This window comes from Epithele typhae (assembly GCF_022376455.1).
Source record: "Epithele typhae strain CBS 203.58 chromosome Unknown BXZ73scaffold_6, whole genome shotgun sequence".
Classification (NCBI taxonomy): domain Eukaryota; kingdom Fungi; phylum Basidiomycota; class Agaricomycetes; order Polyporales; family Epitheliaceae; genus Epithele; species Epithele typhae.
In genome coordinates, this window is record NW_025954197.1 from 267886 (window position 1) to 286617 (window position 18732).

The window sequence follows — 18732 nt, forward strand, 5'->3', positions numbered from 1 at the left end:
CGACTGCGATCGCGCGTAGTCAACGGTTCCGGCCGACGCGCCCAATGGTCGCGCGTGTGATTGAGGGTCGGAAGCCAGGGAGCGCAGTCAAATCGGCCTTGCGGCCGCAGAGCGAGGCCGCGTAGTGGCTTCGTGGCGCCGCCAGTGCTCCTCTTGGCGGCCGCCCTAGGAACGGGGTCCCTGTTGTGCGGGGTACTTAGAGGACATCAGGCGTGCAGAAAGCGTTTTCACCAACGTGATAGCCGCGCATACTTTTGTGAACTGTCGTTAGACAGAGCCCATCGCCTGCACGCAAGAGACCACAAATCATCACAACACATCACTCAGATTGCACGCACGCGGGATCCGACCCATGCTCGTCCCTGCCGGACCCGGCTTGCCCAGCACACCTGGACTTTAGCTGATGGTGATCGCGGATGGCAGTGCTACTGTGCTACACTCGATAATAATGCCGGCTTGAAAGTTGGAAGACCCACAGCTGAGACCTGGACAGTGATCACCGTTTGATCATAAATCATATCCAGCCTCCAACGCACTCTTGTCTAAAATTGTCGTCTTGCCGTTTCACATTCGAACGCACAGCCCGTTTACCGAAGGATGCGGCTCTATCGTTACTTATCTTCGCGTGCAGGTCTGCCTGAGGGAACCCTAGGAAATTCGTAGAGATCACGCGTCCCTTCTCAATAATGTTCACGCGATCATACACATGTGCAGATAGGACATGAATGCGAGCACTGTGGTAAAAGAGTAGTCTCCCCTAGGCATCCCATATTCTATGATAAAAGAGGCGTCATACACAGCACTCACTTTTGCTTTTGTTGGAGTCACGAAGAGGGCACAGTGGCAAATGTATCCGCACAAAAGCATCGGTATCTGCATAAGAATATTCACGCAAAGTGAATGGTGCCATGTTTAAGAGGGTGAGCGCGAGTGTCACAACTTTTAATTCGTTTGAACCGTCGACCAAGGACACGATATGGTGTGCGCACCGCCACGTTACGAGCAGCTCTCTAGTTGTCGGGCATATCCGTGGTGTGAGAATCGCTGCACACAGTGAGGGATCTACATCGGAACTTCTGTAAGCCACGCACCGTTGTAGTAGGGGTAGATGTGACCGTGTTTGTTGGTATGTACTATAGATCTTTGCGTTGTTGACGGCGTGCAATTGTTGGGTAAGTATTCAAGGCAGTTTTGGGCGAGAGCGAAAAGCACCCTCACCTCCGTGTAAAAGCGATACAGTGAGAGCCGTTCACAGCATGGTCGGAATATGCCCCAGAGCGGCAAGGATGGTAGTGAGAGACAGAGAGAGATGTATAAGCAAGTAATTAAACCGGCAGCCCAAGCAACTTCCGGGCCGGCGCAAGCGCCTGACGCCGCCAAACTCTCGATTTTATCACTTTGAGCTTGGCCTCAGCCTTCTGTCGTGACCTTTAGCTGACCTCCCTCTGCTGACCCGCATCTGCCATCACTTGCTTCGCTCTATGTCTTTGTCTGGGCTTAAACGAAAGACAAAACCGTCTTCTTCTTCTCTGGCAAAGCGCGTAAAGACTAAGCACGTCCTCACAGACGAACTTCCTTGGGAAAAAGTTGTCAAACCTCGGGAGGCCGACCTGGGAACGGGCCTTGATGGATTCCTGGAGCTTGAAGAGGTTGACGATGTGGATGTCGTCTACGAGGAGACAGATGCGGGGCGGGTCGTGAAGTTTAAGGTATGATTCTTCTTTCGTGCATGTATACGTCGCCAATCGCAGCCTCCAGGTCCGAGACGATGATGACGGTAGCATCGTGGTTGGGAACTCCACCAACGTCGAGAGAAAGCAGGTGGATGTGGATGCGCTGCCCGAGCCCATACACTTTGACAGTACGCCGCTACTATCCTCCGCTGACTCCTCTGGTACTGAACGGAAGTGCAGCGAAGTCGAAGGTACCCGAATGGGTGCCATTCGGCCTACATCCTCTGCTTGCGCGCGCGTTGCACGCTAAGCATTTCACCACTCCCACTCCGATCCAAGCGCAAGCTCTCCCCTTCGCGTTGAAAAACCGGGACGTTGTGGGCGTTGCTGAGACCGTGCGTGTTTCTCCTGCACTGTGTCTGTGTTGTCCTTAACGTGCCCTTTTCGCGAATGCAGGGTTCGGGAAAAACTCTGGCATATGGTCTCCCCATCCTCCACCATCTCTTGTCCGAGGCATATGCCAGCCCTATTCCGAACTCCAGGACACGCCGCCCCGTCCGTGCACTCATTCTCGCCCCCACGCGTGAACTCGCACTGCAAGTGTCGTCGCATCTGAACGAGTGCCTCAGCCATGTCGGTGAATCGGGAGATGATGCTGCAGAGAAGGTGCTACAAAAGAAAGCGGGCAAGGGGAAGGGAAAAGCGAAGGACGAGCCGAAGGCGGACGGTGCGAAGCCAAAGCATCCTCCGTTAGTGAGTGTCGCGGCTATCGTTGGAGGCATGTCGGCGCAAAAGCAGCGTCGTATCTTGTCAAGAGGGGTGGATGTGCTGGTTGCTACCCCTGGCCGTTTATGGGACATTATCCAAGAGGTACGTCGCACGACCTTGTCTCTTCGACTGCGTATATTCAGCGTCATCACAGGACGATGAACTTGCGAACCAAATCGAGGATCTACGCTTCCTTGTGCTCGACGAGGCGGATCGCATGATTGAGACCGGCCATTTCGCGGAGCTGGACAATATCCTTCGACTCACGTTACGCAAATCAGAGTGCGCTAGGGTTCTTCTTGTGCTCGTTCTGACGCTGATGTTGCCTTCGTGCAGCGATGATGTTATTGAACCAGACAATTCCATGGAGAAGGAAGGAGACAATGACGAAGACACGAAGGAGGGCGTTCGATCCGGGGACCTGCAGACATTTGTTTTCTCTGCGACCCTCAGCAAGGATCTCCAACGGAACCTCAAAAAGCGGCGCTCCCATAAGCACAAGAAGAACGGCAAACCGGCATCTACACTTGACGATCTACTCCTACGCCTCGACTTCCGCGATCCGGACCCGGCGGTCGTCGACCTCGCCCCTGTTGGGACCGTCGTTGCCACGCTGAAGGAGTCCAAGATTGAATGTCTCGCGCAAGACAAGGACGCCTACCTATACTACTTCCTCCTCCGCTACCCCGGCCGTACACTCGTTTTCCTCTCCGCGATCGACGGCATCCGGCGGCTGCTCCCGCTCCTCACGCTGCTCGGACTCCCTGTGTTCCCGCTGCACTCCCAACTCGAACAGCGGCAGCGGTTGAAAAACCTGGACCGTTTCAAGTGCGCCGCGAACGCGGTGCTGCTAGCGACGGACGTCGCTGCTCGCGGGCTGGACGTCGTCGGCGTTGACCACGTCGTGCACTATCAGGCCCCGCGCACGGCGGACGGGTACGTGCACCGGAACGGGCGTACCGCGCGCGCCGCGCGCAAGGGCTTCAGCCTGCTCATGTGCGGCCCCGACGAACGCCGCACCGTACGCGCGCTCCTGGGGAGCCTTGGCCGTCGTGCGTGTCCTGCGCGCTTCTTTTCCGCTGTGTGCATGCGTGCTGACCCCTCTGGGTGCAGAGGAAGACGAGATGGCGGAGATGCCGGTCGAGCTGTATATGCTCGACCGCCTCAAGGAGCGCATCCAACTCGCGCGCTCGATCGACAACGCCCAGCACCGGGCGAAGAAGGCGAGCCACGAGCGGAACTGGTTGAAGGAGGCCGCGGAGGCGATGGAGATCGAGCTCGACTCCGATCTCGCGAGGTGCGCTCGATCGATCGCGTTCCTGTGTCCCCTCGCTCACCCTCGTCCCTTCTTCCGTGTTCTCGCACGAGCAGCGACGACGACGCGCCGTCGAAGCAGCGGATCAAGGCTGGTGCCGCGAAGGTCGCAGCGCTCAAAGCTGAGCTGAAGGCGATGCTCGCGCAGCCCCTCGTCGCCCGCGGGGTCTCCACGCGGTACATCACCTCGGGTATGCATTCGATTGCGGACGACATGGTGGCGGGACAATGTGCGTGCAATCCTTTGTTTAGCGTCTTTCGAACGGGTGCTGACAGACATTTCGTGCCCTCTTTGGCTGTGCAGACCACGAGACGATGGTGGGACTGAAAAAGGTGGAGGCTGGTTCAGATTTGGCGCCCGCGAAGAAACGCAAAGCAAAGGGCAAGCGGGTGAAGGAGCAGGAGTTCGAGGAGTGGCACGGTATCTCGCAGGAGTCGTGAGCTGTCGCATCTGTACCGTAGGCGGGTGCCATCCGCTCATCCCTGCTTCCACTCATGATCTATGACTCCTTTCGCGCACAGTATTCCGCTGCTCAGATGGTGTTCAGACTGTTCAGAGCAGAACAGTCCATATGCGCCTCGATGGTTTTGAACGAGTTCTGCGCGACGTGTGGTGGTTGTTCCCGGTGTGATGATCCAGTACCCATTGTTTTCCAACTCGGTCGTGGCCACAGTGGACTCTGACAGATGCCTGCGGTGCGTCCAATGGTAGCAAAACTCAACAAGCCGTGCAACCTCAATTCGGGATCACCGCAGAACATCTAAAAGTGACCTCGCACACGACATAACGTCGTCTTTTTTTCCAACACAAAGCCGGCTGCATGATGCTTTCACAGGTGATAGCAGCTTCAGGTGGGGAAAGCCCGGGTTGGGTACGCGCGAAGTCTCTGACTGATTATCTCGAACCTCTAGTGCACCTCTTGTACGACTGGCTATCCGCCGAAGAGTCCGGTATATCTAGGCAACCTTCTGGGTATATGTCTGCGTCGGCTGCATATACTTATACAGACCAATGGAGAAGTGGCGGGCCGATGATCCCGACGCACGTGAGCGTGTCAGGCAGCGAGCGCTAGCGTTGGGCCCGAGGGTCCTGGTCAAGCTCCGTCCGCCGTCCGGCCAACCCCAACATCGTCCACATCCCACCTCCCGCGCACTCCTCCACCTTTTACATTGACCACGACCATCCTCGTCTTTTCCTTCCAGAGAAGCACTCATCACCAGCTCTTACCCCGTCCACATGCTCACTAGCACTTCCCGGACTATCACGGGCCGCACTCTTCCCCATGTCGCCAAAGCCGCGCGCTCGGTCACTGCGCTCGCCCGTTCATCGCTGGAGACGGAGTGCTTAAGAACAAGTGCAGCCAAGTTTTCCACCTTGACGCGTCCGTCCTTCCGTCATCACCCGCAAGTACGCACATTTGCATCTGCCGTCGGTACGGATGCCCATTCTTCTTTCGCTAGCCTTACACCCATGCCCCCCACCATGCAGATGAGCATCCCACATTGCTGCAGAAGGAGCACCACAGACCTCTCTTCGACAAGATTCTCATCGCCAATCGGTAAGCCCGTGGTCTTTTTCCGTGGTCCCGTTTCTCAAGAAGGAGCCTTCTCTTTCCAGAGGAGAGATCGCGTGCCGCGTGATACGCACCGCCCGGAAGCTTGGAGTGAAGACTGTCGCGGTTTTCAGCGAGGTGGACGCGGACTCGCTTCATGTGAAGCTGGTACGTTCTCTCCCAGACCACGGCACGCGGAGGGTTGAAGCGCGGTTGTAGGCGGATGAGGCGTATTGCATTGGTCCCGCGCCGTCTGCGGAGAGCTACGTGAGTTCTTTCCCTATTGCTTGCGCACGTTGTCCTGAAGAGACGGGCCCTACCAGCTACGCATAGACAAGATCATCGAAGTGTGCCGCAGAAGCGGCGCGCAGGTGCGTGTTTGCGAGATTCGAGCGCATATATCTATCCTCAGTTTGGATTGTAGGCGGTACACCCGGATATGGTTTCCTCAGCGAGAACGCCAACTTCGCGGAGCGACTTGCGCAAGAAGGCATTACCTTCATTGGGCCTCCGGCGAGTGCGATCGTGAGCATGGGCTCGAAGAGGTGGAGGACATGTCGTTGTCAGCGGCAGCAGAGAAACTGACTTGAGAGACAGCGAATCAAAGAATATCATGTCTGCGGCAGGGGTTCCGGTGGTACCAGGATACCACGGGACAAACCAGGACCCCGATTTCTTACAACAAGAAGCGTCGCGCATAGGTAAGAGGCTCTTCACCTTTTCCTGCGTTCGCCTCCCGTCTGAGACTTGCCACGTAGGCTACCCTGTTCTCATCAAGGCCGTCCACGGAGGTGGTGGCAAAGGCATGCGCATCGTTCACGCACCTGGCGAGTTCCACGAAGCTCTTGCTTCGGCTCAGCGCGAGGCGACGAAGTCCTTCGGCAACGCGGACGTGCTTGTCGAAAAGTACATCGAGCGGCCGCGCCACGTCGAGGTGCAGGTGTTCGCGGACACCTTGGGCGGATGCGTGAGCCTGTGGGAGCGCGACTGTTCCGTGCAGCGGCGGAACCAGAAGATCATTGAAGAGGCACCTGCCCCAGGATTGACGCCGGAGCTGCGCGCCGATTTGAGCCAGAAGGCTGTCGCGGCCGCCAAGGCTGTCGACTACGTTGGAGCGGGTACCGTCGAGTTTATCTTCGATAACGACACCGAGAAGTTCTACTTCATGGAGATGTGAGTTTCCGTAACATTTGGCATTTGTCTCCGCTGATTGGGGTCTTGCAGGAACACTCGTTTGCAAGTTGAGCATCCTGTGACGGAGATGATCACGGGACTTGATCTTGTCCAGTGGCAACTTGAGGTGAGTATTCAACCGTCTTCACGCTTGCGTTTCGCTCACATCCTTCGTGCAGGTAGCAGCCGGAAACTCGCTTCCTCTCGACCAGTCGTCAATACCACTCGTTGGGCATGCGTTCGAAGCGCGCATATACGCCGAGAACCCACGCAACAACTTCCTCCCCGACTCCGGTCAACTCGCCTACCTCTCCACACCAGCACCTACCCATGTATTTGCGCCTCCTCTTCAGGATTACCGGATACCTCTGGCGGAGGGCACTTCACCCTTCATGCCTATCGCAAACACATCTGCGGCCATCGCGCCCTCGCTCCGTCTGGAGCAAGGGTTCGAGCAAGGTGCCCAGATTGGCGTCTTTTACGACCCAATGATTGCGAAGCTTGTCGTGCATGGGCGCGATCGGACGGAGGCTCTGAGGAAGCTGCGAGGGGCACTCGAAGAGTACAGGGTGGTTGGTGTATCCACGAACATCGAGTTCTTGCGCGACCTGGCGGGACATCAGGCGTTCATTGACGGAGACGTCGAGACAGGATTCATTCCGGTATGTCGTGCGGGCTACTGAAAATTGTGTCCCAGTTAACGTATCGTTTCAGAAACACTTCGACGAGCTCTTCCCATCCACACCCGAGCCGTCCGACGAAGCTCTCGCACAAGCCGCACTTTTTGTCATCCTGCGTGACGAGCCTGTCCCCACTTCCTCCAACCCTTGGACGACACTCACCTCTCGGCGTTTCAACGGCGACGTCTACGAGCGCACCATAACCCTCCAACCTGACACAACAGACGACTCATCCCCGCCCACCTACTCCGTCACCGTCCGCTCCCTCCCCGACCGCACGTACACCGTCACAACCACCCGTCCCGACGGCTCTTCGCGCACCTTCCCCAGCGTCTCTGCCGCACTCGAGTCCCCCACCACGCTCCTCACCACGCTCGCCGGCACGCGCACCCACACGACCATCGTCCCGCAACCGGCGCCGGCCGGCGCGTCCGCGACGAGCGCGTCGCGCGTGCACGTCTTCACCCCCGGGTCCGCGGCGCGCACCGCGCTCGTGCTCCCCGCGCCCGCGTGGCTCAAGGCGCTCTCGGCGGGCGCGGCGGGCGCGGGCCACAAGGGGGCGCTGCGCGCGCCGATGCCGAGCGTCGTGGTCGAGGTGCGGGTCGCGGTCGGGCAGCGGGTCGAGGCGGGCGCGGCGGTGGTGGTGCTGGAGAGCATGAAGACGGAGACGGTGCTGAGGGCGCCGGTCGCGGGCGTCGTGCGGGCGGTGGGGTGCGCGAAGGGGGAGATGGTGGAGGAGGGGAGGGAGTTGGTGGACGTGGAGCCGGAGGGCGAAGGAGAGGCGTAGGTGCATGGCTGGACTTCGGACGAACGGAGGGATGTCCTGGATGTGTACGATATGCTGAAGGCCTGATACTGAGCCCATGTGTGCTGACCGCGCGGCGGCCCGCCATGAACTCGCCGACCTTTGTCTGTGTCCCTAGTCTCTTTAGAGGTGCGGTGGTCGACGCTTGGTCGTAGCCCAGTCGTTCATCCTGCGATGAAGTACGTGACGGGCGTCGGCTCCGCGTCTCGCGGTCGGCGTACAGCCAGCAAGTACTGGTGGCAATGAGCTTTTGTGAGCTACGCACCCCAGTCTCAAAAGCGTCGTCGACCCCATCACATCTGTGTTTCGATGATGGATGATATACCAACGTCACCTTCGACGGTGGCAACCAACTCGTCCAGTATCTACATCTAGTCGCCCTGTGGATGGGCGCCTTTCCCGGTGTGCTTGCTCTTAGTACCTCAGTATTCGAACATGCGATCCATGTCCTATGTGGCATACGTGGGCTGACGTGGCTGACGTGGCTGGTGCGCCTTGGGTGAAATCATGCAGGCACTGGGCACTCATTTGTTTCCAGGCGTGGCCTTCTGCTCACCATCGAGATTTGCCAGCCGGCGCACTAGTTTGGCTCAGTGTAGCAACCTCCCTGTGCTAACAAAGCCTACCCGCAGCTTGGGTGGGGACGAGCGAGGAGATTATTCCATGCGCACCCAGGGGCGCCGTGCACGAGGAATGAACGCTTCCCATGCGAGCCGCATCCGCGGAGGCGGGAGTGGACGCGAGGCGGGTAAACCTGAGCGGCTCTCGTCCGCCCCATTTGAGTGGGGAGCCCGAGCCGCCATCCCGCTCCCTTCTCTCCCGTCCTTTCTCCTTTGCTGCAGCCTCCCCTCTTCTCCCACACACCCCGCACTCGCCATGTCGCCCTCCTTCTCCTCCCCCCCGCCCTCGCCCCTCCTCAACCGCCTCTCCTCCTCCACCCCCCGCGCCGCTGGCAGCAGCGCCCACGCCTTCAAGGCCATGCCCCTCAAGCTCGCCAGTGCCGCGAACATCATCGTCCGCCTCAGGCGCACCCGCGCCGCCGCGAAGGCCCACCACATCGCCTCCACCTCGGGCGACGCGCCGCGCACCCACCCCGCGCTCGCCGCCGACGGCGCCGTCCTCCCCCGCCGCGTCCCGCTCGAGGAGCGCGTCACGTTCGTCTGCCGCGACGGCGTCGACGGCGCGAAGCTCCTCCGCGGCGTGCGCGCCCTCCTCCTCCAGCAGGCCGCCGACATCGGCGCCAACGTGCTCGTCGACGAGCAGTGCGTCTTCTCTGCGCCCCCTTCTCTCCTCTGTCGCAAGCTGACTCTGCCGTTCTGCCGGCGTAGGTGGCAAATGACCATCTGCGGGCCGCGGCACAGGTCCGACGGGTCGTTCAAGGTCCATGTGAGTGTCGTTCTCGATTCTGCCTTTGTCCTTTGGCGAGGTGTCCCAAGTGGAGGGATACCAGTCCAGAGCGCCTGAGCTTGCCCCCAATCTCGGGCCACCCGTCTGCGCTGCCCACGCCGTGCTCCGCATGCGGCCACTCCGTCGACGCCCTCCACGTCCCCGCGCCAGATGGGTGCAGCCGTGCCCAGGCGACGGCGCGCCATTGGAATCAGCGTTCCCCGCTCTTCTCATGCTTCCCACGTCTTCTCGTGGCTACCAGCCCGCGCTCTTCCCTGAGGACAACGGACGCTGACCGCAGCTGCTCTCCTCCAGGTTGACTACTACGCCTGCGGCGCCCGCTCGCAGACGCAGCGGGACCCCCAGCAACCGGTCGCGCTCGAGAACATCAAGGATGTTCCGGGGCTCATGACCATCGTCTCCCGGTCAGACTGAAACCTGATGCACCCCCTCCTCTATTGTCTTCCTTCTTGTCACACATACGCACGCCCACGTCCCTTGCACGCACGCATGCCTTCATGCCTCGCCTTTCCACGTTCTCAGAGCCCCACCCACGGAAACTCTCCCTCTCCTTCGCCCACATCTAACGGACCTCTGCGGACCCTGTACTCGTACGACGACAGCATATTTTATTCACTGGCACTAAAACCCTCAATACGAATTCGCCTCGAGACATAATACGCTCTTTACACACCTTGCACCCCGCCTCCGTACCGTTACCGACGCATGTACCACCACCCCCCGAGCCGAGCCGCCGCAGCCTCGACTCCCCCCGGCCCCCGCCCCGCGCGCGCCGTAATCCTCCGTAATCGCCTAGTTACACCTTACCAGTACTGCACATCCCCCGTCAATCGCCCGCACACGCGCCGACATCAAATCACACCGCGTTCGTCACTTACTCAACGGACGGACTACGGTCAGACTGCCATCGGCTCATTGTGAGCTCTTTGTCGCTCGATCTGGGTGTTTCCTGACGGACTCCCGTAAGGTAGTCCCGGCGCAAACACGACTACGTCAGGTGACCTTGGCGCCGTCACGCTCCTCTGACGCCGGGGCCGTTTGGCACAGGGAGCACAATGTAAATCGATAGGATACTCAGGGTGCACTTTATCCGTTAAAGCGTTCTACGGAAGTTGTGAAAAAAGATGTAATCCATATATTCCGTAAAGCAGAAGTGCAAAAATGTGAACGTTCAGAGAGGAGATAGTTCTGCACTGAGAAGGAGTATAGGTAAGTCAATTTCCATGGTACCTACAGGAACGCAGGCAAATACTGTTGCCGAATGCTGTGGCGCAAACTGGACTTCTACAGCTCTTCCAATATCGTTAGGCCGTTCTCGCGCAGGAGCGCGAGTGGGGTCGCGTTTAGTTTTGGAGCAGGCCATAGCGCGTAGCGCCCTCGCGTACCACCGCACGACGGGCAGCGCGAGCGCGAGTCCGCGCACCGCCGCGAGCACTGCTCGCACGCGGCGATGTCTCCGTGTGCACCCCCGTGCGCATAGGCTTGTGCTCGCGCGCGAGGGCTCACGTCCAAACTTCCGTCAGGACTTGAACGTAGGGCATAAGTGCCCTTGCACCAGGTGGAGAGGCCATTCCACAATGTGATGTGTCTATCCGGTGATCATGCTGTTGCCCCACCTCGCCAGGCTCATGCGCGAGGAGTCTGCGGCGCACTTATAGATATCGCCACATGTGTGCGGTGCTCGCGGCGGTGCGCTCGGACTCGCGCTGCCCGTCGCGCGTGGTGCGCGAGGGCGTTAGGCGCCGTGGCCTGCTTCATTTAAAACTAAACACGCGGCCCCAGTAGTACTCGCGCTCCCACGCGAGAAAGGCATATCGATATTGGAACAGCTTTAATACCTAATCCCACGCGCATCCTTTTCCTTATGGTCTCCCGCACTGTACTGACTCCGATACACTTTACCTACTGTGCGCCTTTGGTTGAGCGCGCCAATGATATCTTCAGCCGCCGAACAGATAACTCCTCCTCACGTGCTCGAGTCACAGATTGTGACGCCCATCACACGTAGTCGTGTTTGCGCCGGGACTACCTTGGGCGGGCGGCGCGGCGCGGCGCGAAGACGAGTATGAGGACTTCTTCGTGACCGCGAGGGCGGGCGTGCCCGTCGTGTTGCAGGTTAGGCGGGGAAAGCACGCATATATAGTACGTGGGTGTCGCCCTTCCGTCGTTTAATTGCCTCGCGAAATGCAGAAAACGCTTTTATGCAGGCGCTCGCCACGATACGTCTGAGCGTTCGGACCATCCGTCGTTTACTTTGGCGTCACCGCACATACGCATCAGCTCAAATATTGTCTCGTATCGCCTTCACCCATAGTGACGCATATCGGCCGCCGCTGTCCAAGCCGCCGCCTGCGTACCTCGTATGGGGGTCGACGTTAGATGCTCTTGTTGCCGCAATGCAGCGAGACTGCTATCGTGAACGCAAACTGCTCTTGGGGCAGGAGTAGTAGTGGGCACGCTGAGAACACAGGCTCTCGCGATGGGACGAAGAGGGATTGCTCGACGCAGTGCACGGGGTCCAGCACGACGTTGGACGTTCGGGTGGCGGCCACAGGGGCTCTCTCTTGCGTTTCCTCTGCCCATCATGGCCAAGAAGGTTTCCCTCCGTTTGCCCCGTCCAGACGACGACTCGGTGTCCAGAATGCCTCCGCAATCACGCAGTACATATATCAACCACATCCTCCCGGCTGAAAAGACGGCGATCGACAAAGAAGGTCCAAACCCCCAGCATATTTCAGTAGAGCGACGCTACGTTGGCGTTCTTGGCGGCTTCCTCATCGAACCTGTCAACGAGACGGCGCGTGGTTGTCTCTCAGTTGATATCGAGAACCACCAAGGGTCGTATGAGAAACTCGTCGAGCTTGGGCGGTTCTACTACAACAACTACATCCGGCATTGTGAGCTTCCCCCACCACTGCCTCGATATTCAGCTGCTCATCGGTTACGCCTCCAGTCAAATCCGCCGCGGTCCCCACGCCTAAGACGCCATCTCACCCCTCTAGACCGTCCTTCGATAGGGTTGCGGATGAGATCGCGCCTCGGCTCGTCCATATCCCGCATAATCACTCGGAAGCAAAGAAGCTTGTGAGTGTCTCACATTGATCAATATGTATGGGTCGCATCACTCACCATGCACGCAAGGCACTCTTCCGTGACGGATGCCAGTGCATGCTGACTGGGAAATTTGAGGACAGTATGGTGGAGGAGTACCCGAGCAGATTCCCGCCGGGCGCTGAGAGTTGGCTTGCCCCCACGCGTTGTGCACATATCATACCCGAGTCCATCAACACGTTCACGCCCTCTACTAATCCCGAGGTGAAGCTGCGACGTGCCGTTTCCCCGTCTGAAACAAACACTGTCTTCCCTTGCAGGTCGACTTGGCGGCAGGCTTCTGGTCGGTCTTGGAACGCTTTGGTTATCCCAACGCGCGGACGGAATTGAGCGGGCGCAAATGTCACCGGCTGAGCAATGTCTTGACCCTCTCTGTCGAGGCTCATGTGGTAATGGGTCGCTTGTGCCTTTGGTTTGAGAGCACTGGCGAGGTCTGTCGTTCTGTTACTCTCGGCACACGTTACGTGCTGACACCCACGAATAGCCTAACACCTATGTTGTGAAGACACACCCACCGGGTCGTCGAGCGGGGAATGGGTGGCCCGCTCAAGTCACGTTCCAAGTTCGCGACGACCTCGGGATCCCCGAGCTCCTGCGTCCTAAAGAGGGCGGCTCGGAGTTGCCCAATCCCGACTACCTCGCACTCCACGCCGCTTGTTGCAAAGTCGCGCACCTGTCGGGTGCGCCTCTCGAGGGCTCGATATTCCATGGCCCCGAGTCGCACCGTGTTCTTGCACAGGACGGTAGTTCGGTGGTCGTCCTCTGTGAAGAACTGTACCGTCTCGTCGGTCCCATGTAATGCGCATACGCATGTGCGAGGGGATGCCCCACGTCCCCACCACACCCGTTCCTGTAGTTCGTACATATGTGCGTTACGGTTCGTCTCCCCACCTCTAGCCGCTACTGTCTCTTCCTATCTGTCCCCTGTCGTCTCCACCTCTCGCCGCTATCTCGTCTGTCCATGTGGCCCGCATAACCTTCGTCCATCGCAACCGTGGCGTGCGCAAGACATCCGACCAGGATTGTCCCGAGCGACAACCTTCCCGCATTCCGGCCACCATCCCCCGTCGCACCATCAGCTCTCGGTGTACTCGATATGTATAGACCGCGTCCCCGTCTCTGCGCGGAGCCTCGCATCCTGCTGGTATATCGGACCGATATCGACCCAGGCATGCACTGTGCCCTCTGAAACGGGGACGACACGCGCGGTGTGCGCGGGCTCGCACGCCCCTTGCCGCCTTATCGTCGATCCCCGGGACTAGTGTGACGATCGAGGCTTCTGGGGCCGGGGTCGTCGCCTCGATGGCCCCAACATGCGCGTTCGCGAGCTCTTCAGACTGCGGGCCGCTGGGGACGCATGCACATGTCCGGCCCTCCGCGCGGTATCAGCGGACATGAGATGTCTGTGTGCCGGCGAAGCGCTCTTGGCGCCGCGGGATCGCGAGAGGACAGAGGCAGCAGGGATAGGTGCACTAGTTGGACGGGAAGCGAGTGGATGGCCCAAGCGAGCGGCCCGCGCGAGCGTATGCTTTCGGTCCCTAGTCTCGTGCGTCGCGCCGCCTCTGCCGCGACGGGCGAACTGGGCGTCCGATGCAATGCGCACGTATATGTGAGATTGCGGACCGCTCGAGTCCCATGCGAGGGAATCAGAGATGGAGGCCGCTGCGAACGGCCCGCCCGAGGGCCGCAGGCGTGATTGGCTCACCGCGCGATGACCGTCCTGAGAGACCGCTGCAGATCACGGCTTTGCAGACAGCTCTGAGCTTCGGTGGCGGCGGGCGATGGCAGAGCAGACAATGCCCATATGATGCCGAGCATCATGCAGTGGTCGCGCGGCGGACGGATGGCACCATTTCGACGTAACAGACGTGCGCGCGCTGACCGTTGAACGGCGAAAGGCGGACAAGCTCCATCCGGACGAGCACACGACACGCGCGGAAAGAGTGCGGAGGGCGGAGGGGTTCGATGTCGGACGACGCATCACATCCCGAGTACAACCAGTGAAACCACAACGAGCGCGAGACCCGCGATACCCGCAGGCGCGCGCGCGGCCGCGGCCCCCGCGTTTTTGTTCGTCTGCGCGAGCGTGCTGGACGCGAAGCCCGAGAGCGCCTTCGAGAGCTTGGCGAAGTCGGGCGTGCCGAGCCCGGTGACCTGCGCGCCGGGCGTCAGCTCCGTTCACTCTCCTTCGTTCGTCCGCGTCCCAAGACCGCGGGAGGACGAAGACGGGGGCAAAAACACTCACCGGGTCCCACCCCTCGCGCGCGGCGAAGCCGCTCGTGCCGCAGCCGGGGTTGCTCCCCTGGGTGACGTCGTTGAAGGCGCCGACGGCGCGCGAGTACAGGAGCGGGTTCACGAACCCGAGCGGGCCCTTGCCGCCGTTGAGCAGGCCGTCGTTGAGGAGCGCGAGCACGGCGGCGAACGCGGGCGCGCTCGCGCTCGTGCCCGACACCGTCGACGTCTGCCCGTTCATGCGCACGACGAAGCGCTCGCCCTGCATCGCGACGTCCGGGTACGCGCGCCCGGACGCGTTGAACCGCCCGGCGTACGTCGCGCCCTGCGCGGCGAGGTAGCCCGCGACCGCGCCGTCCTGGTACGCCGGCCGCGCGAACAGGTTCGAGAACCCGCCGGAGGTGAAGGACGCGGCGACTTCGGGGCCTTGCCCGGTGGTGCTGCCGACGGCGGTCACGCTGGGGGTGGGGAGGCGGGGGTGAGCGGCGAGCGCGGGTGGGCGGACGGGAGCGGGGGACGTACTAGGGGCAGCCAGCGGGGAAGGTCGGGACGAAGGGCTGGTCGGTGCACTGCGCGGGGTTGTTGATGAACGTGCCCGCGACCCCGCTGTCGCCGGAGGCGTAGACGACCGAGACACCGCGCGCGCCGAGCTGCGCGTACAAGTTGCAGAGTTGCCTGAGCAGAACGCGGCGGGGTCAGCGCGGCCCGCACGTTGCGCGGGCAGGGAGGGGCCACTCACGTCGCGAGCTGGGTGAAGCCGGCGTTGTCCGCGGGCTCGCTGAAGCCGTAGCTCGTCGAGAACACGAGCGGCGGGGTCTCCATGTCGAGCAGGAAGTTGGCCATGTCGATGAACTTATCGATCGTGATCGCGCCGTTGGACGAGGTGTCGACGGTGATGAGCGACGAGGGGACGTCGGTGGCGATGCTGACCATGTACTGCACGTCGAGGGTCTGCAGGGACGTGAGCGCGGGCAGCTATGGGATGGGCACGCGAACGTACGGCCTCGGAGGTGCCCGTGCTCGGGGGCACGAAGCTGTCGACGTGCTGGACGCTGTAGCCCTGGACGCCCTTCATGTCAGGGCGCGCTTGGGAGATGAAGGTCTGCGTGCGATGAGTCCGCCGCGCTCAACAATCCGGTGCGGAGCACGCACCCCAAGGTCGGAGTCGAGCGCGTTTTCGTCGCCGAAGCTGCTCACGGCGATCGAGTTGCCCTCGGCGCTCGCACGGCCAGTGGGGATGTTGTACATCTTCATCAGACACTCGGGGGTCACAACCTTGCCGCACAGCTCCTGCGGGATCTGGAAGTCGTCCCGCGCACGGAGGCCGCGCTTGGACTTGGACTTGGACTGTGCGGGGGTCGTGAACGCCTCCACGTCCACCGTGGGCGCATCAGGGCTCGGCGCGATGAACCTAGCGACGGCGGCAGTTAGGTGCTGTATTTATGGACGGGCGCGCGGCGGGCGACGTACTGCGTCGTGGGGTAGATCCAGGCGACGTGGTCGTGGACGCTCGCTGGGAGCGAGTACGCGAGCGTGCGGATCATGGTCTTGTTCGAGCCGGTGTGCACGTAGCTCGTGAAGTTCGCGTCGAGGAGCGCGTTCGCCTGGTGGACGGTGAGGTGGAGGTCGAGCATGTCGCCCGACGCGCTCGCGACGGAGGTCGAGATGTTGTTCTTGCCCAGCCAGGCGTTCACCGCCTGCACGCTGTCCTGGGACGGCGCGACGAGCGCGGCGACCTGCGCGAGGTGACAAGAGAGCAGACAGGCGTGCGTGTGTGCGTGCCGAAGATAGCCAAGGGGCGCGGCGGAGGTCAGCGATCAGAGATGGGGAAGGGTAGGGCGATGCGGCGGACCTGGGCCTTGGACAGGTGGCGCCCGTAGTTGGCGCTGTCCGGGTCGCTCACGTCCATGAGAGCGTCGTGGAGGGCGGGGACGTTGGTCTGGGGCATGGCGAGCATGAACCGGAGCGTCTGGTTCGCGGCGGGGGCGGGCCCGCTGGGGGAGTAGCCCTTCGGAACGGCCGGGTGCTCATCGCGGACGATCATCTCCGAGCGCGTTATGATGCTGGGCCGGCCGAGCGAGAGGGTAACAAGAGAGAAAACAAACAGCGCAGCCGTCATTGGAACCATGGTGAATGAAGCAGCAAGGGAAAGAGTGAACGAGAAGCAAAAAGAGGGAAGGAAGAAGGAAAGAAAGAAAGAGAGCAGCGGTCAAGAAAAGAAAAGCGACGGAAAGCAACCAGGGCGAGGTGCCGCGGTATAAAAGAAGACTGCCGGCTGTGTCGCTGTGGGAGCAAATCAACGCGTGCCGCCAGCGCTCGCCCAGCCCGCGATCCGTGTGGCCGCTTGGCCGGCAGCTCACGCTCGAGACTGCACAACGATCTCTTTCGCGTGCACAGTCTGTGAGCATTCAAACTGGCGGGGCTGGGGACCTCGGCCGCGGGTCAGTGGAATATGCCCCGTGTATCAGGCGCTCTGTCAATATTAATAGTCAACGCCGGTCCACTGGTTCGATCCCGGCAGAGGCGTCCCACAGGGAAAACAGGGATACGCGGCGTATCCGGGGAACATGCCGATAACAAAGTACCAGATGTCGACACCATCTCTACTGCCCCGGACACCTCGTGTAAGAGGTAGACATCGGCTAGACCACTCACCTCAGCACTGAGCGCGGGAGCAGTTCCGTGATATCGTAAACGCATGGGCATGCGTTGGGCATGTGCCCATCGATACATAGCGCAGCATCGCTTGCAATTGTCAGTGTGGGTGCAATGTCTAGAATAAATGGCTCAACTTGGGAGTAGGGCCGGGCGTAAGTATTTGAAGGCGGAATCTTTGTGGTGTTTTCTCCTTTCGAGGCTTGGCAATCCAGGTCTTCTTAGGAAACGCATGTTAGCATATCCGTTGTAAAAGGCAGCAACAGAGTGGTGAGGATGTTTTGATGGTCACTATATTCTGGCCCACATCGTATCGGCCTTGTCCGATTGTTGAGAACTTCACGTGTATAACCTCTTGATGCAGCCACAGAGATGTGATTAGAACTGGCCAATTTGTCATGGACGTCGAGTTGGGGTCAGGACGTTGATCCAACTCTGCAAGAGCTGGATCACGCCGTAGAACCCAAGGATCCGTGATTCGTCTCCGAACAGCGATGTAGAAAACAGCAGCCAGCTTCTTCGCGTGATGGTTCGTATAAAGCCGGATCTAGCGACGAACGGGCGTAAAACAACGGTCCGGTGCGAGCCGCACAAATAAACATCATCGTTTTGGTTTGGTTGGCTGAAGCCGTGCTACATACTTGTTGGAAACTTCCGTTTCGACCACCATCCTCCCTCTTTTCAAGTCAGTCATATAACGGACGACGTATAGAGAGCAAGGATGTCACCGGGCCAGTGTCGTGTGCGTAGTTGTGTGTTAGCATACTCTGTTGCAAGTATTTGAAGAACCTGGTCGTGTGGGCGGTGGTGGGGTGCGACTGGGGACGAGACCAGAAGAACTGTGGCCACACCGTGGCACGTTGCGCGCGACGGCTGAGGACGAAGCAGAACATCCACACGCAGCCTCCGTATGCACCAGGGGATGAGAGCCTTCCTGTCCACACGTCTGCACATCGTGACCAAAGCAAGTCTTCTTCTCGCGCCGGAGAAAGTTAATCAGAGAACCTCACAACTCCCCGGACCTTTGTTGAACCCAAGCTGGCGCGCAGCACTCCGGATTCATCGGGAGAACTCATCGGTGGTGAAAATTCAGCGCTCAACAAACGATCCACGGCCAGACAGACGGCCGCTCCAAACCCACGCGCGTCGGTCCCGACGTGCCCGGCCTCGCGGGGCAACGCGCTGCGGCTGGCGTCGACGGCGATCGGTGTCCCCTCGACGCTCGTGCTAGGCAACCGACCTGGTCCAACCGCCGTCGTCTTGGTACCCACTGCTCGACGCCCAGCGCACACTCAAGTCTCAGGTACAGGCATAGAGCCCGATAGTGCGGGGCATCGGCGACCGAGGGCACGATGGCTTCT

General features: G+C 60.2%; 5 protein-coding genes across 5 annotated transcripts; 4 read left to right on the forward strand and 1 right to left on the reverse strand.

The window, feature by feature from the left end:
* Positions 1-1481: 1481 nt before the first annotated feature.
* BXZ73DRAFT_41393 (DEAD-domain-containing protein) lies at positions 1482-4196 on the forward strand (the record flags this gene model as incomplete). Its single annotated transcript, XM_048018763.1, has 9 exons — positions 1482-1709; positions 1759-1861; positions 1914-2068; positions 2130-2543; positions 2596-2723; positions 2778-3493; positions 3555-3738; positions 3813-3985; positions 4060-4196. The coding sequence occupies 9 exons, from the start codon at positions 1482-1484 to the stop codon at positions 4194-4196; spliced, it is 2238 nt and encodes a 745-aa protein (XP_047881134.1).
* A 1080-nt stretch (positions 4197-5276) lies between these two features.
* Positions 5277-7948, forward strand: BXZ73DRAFT_41922 (carbamoyl-phosphate synthase L chain, ATP binding domain-containing protein; the record flags this gene model as incomplete). The annotated part of the gene is made up of 10 exons (XM_048018863.1): positions 5277-5314; positions 5374-5476; positions 5528-5575; positions 5632-5683; positions 5733-5853; positions 5906-6009; positions 6067-6481; positions 6533-6608; positions 6661-7143; positions 7196-7948. Coding segments are annotated over 10 exons (2193 nt in total), but the record flags the coding sequence as incomplete, so codon positions are not given.
* An 894-nt stretch (positions 7949-8842) lies between these two features.
* Positions 8843-9787, forward strand: BXZ73DRAFT_41435 (uncharacterized protein; the record flags this gene model as incomplete). Its single annotated transcript, XM_048018769.1, has 3 exons — positions 8843-9228; positions 9295-9352; positions 9668-9787. The coding sequence occupies 3 exons, from the start codon at positions 8843-8845 to the stop codon at positions 9785-9787; spliced, it is 564 nt and encodes a 187-aa protein (XP_047881136.1).
* A 2170-nt stretch (positions 9788-11957) lies between these two features.
* On the forward strand, positions 11958-13283 carry BXZ73DRAFT_41691 (uncharacterized protein; the record flags this gene model as incomplete). Its single annotated transcript, XM_048018814.1, has 5 exons — positions 11958-12270; positions 12327-12457; positions 12515-12706; positions 12745-12922; positions 13012-13283. 5 exons carry the CDS (start codon positions 11958-11960, stop codon positions 13281-13283), a joined length of 1086 nt encoding a protein of 361 aa, XP_047881137.1.
* A 1181-nt stretch (positions 13284-14464) lies between these two features.
* Positions 14465-16835, reverse strand: BXZ73DRAFT_41699 (subtilisin-like protein; the record flags this gene model as incomplete). The annotated part of the gene is made up of 8 exons (XM_048018817.1): positions 14465-14638; positions 14730-15174; positions 15239-15391; positions 15456-15667; positions 15717-15818; positions 15869-16127; positions 16187-16452; positions 16569-16835. 8 exons carry the CDS (start codon positions 16833-16835, stop codon positions 14465-14467), a joined length of 1878 nt encoding a protein of 625 aa, XP_047881138.1.
* Positions 16836-18732: the final 1897 nt, after the last annotated feature.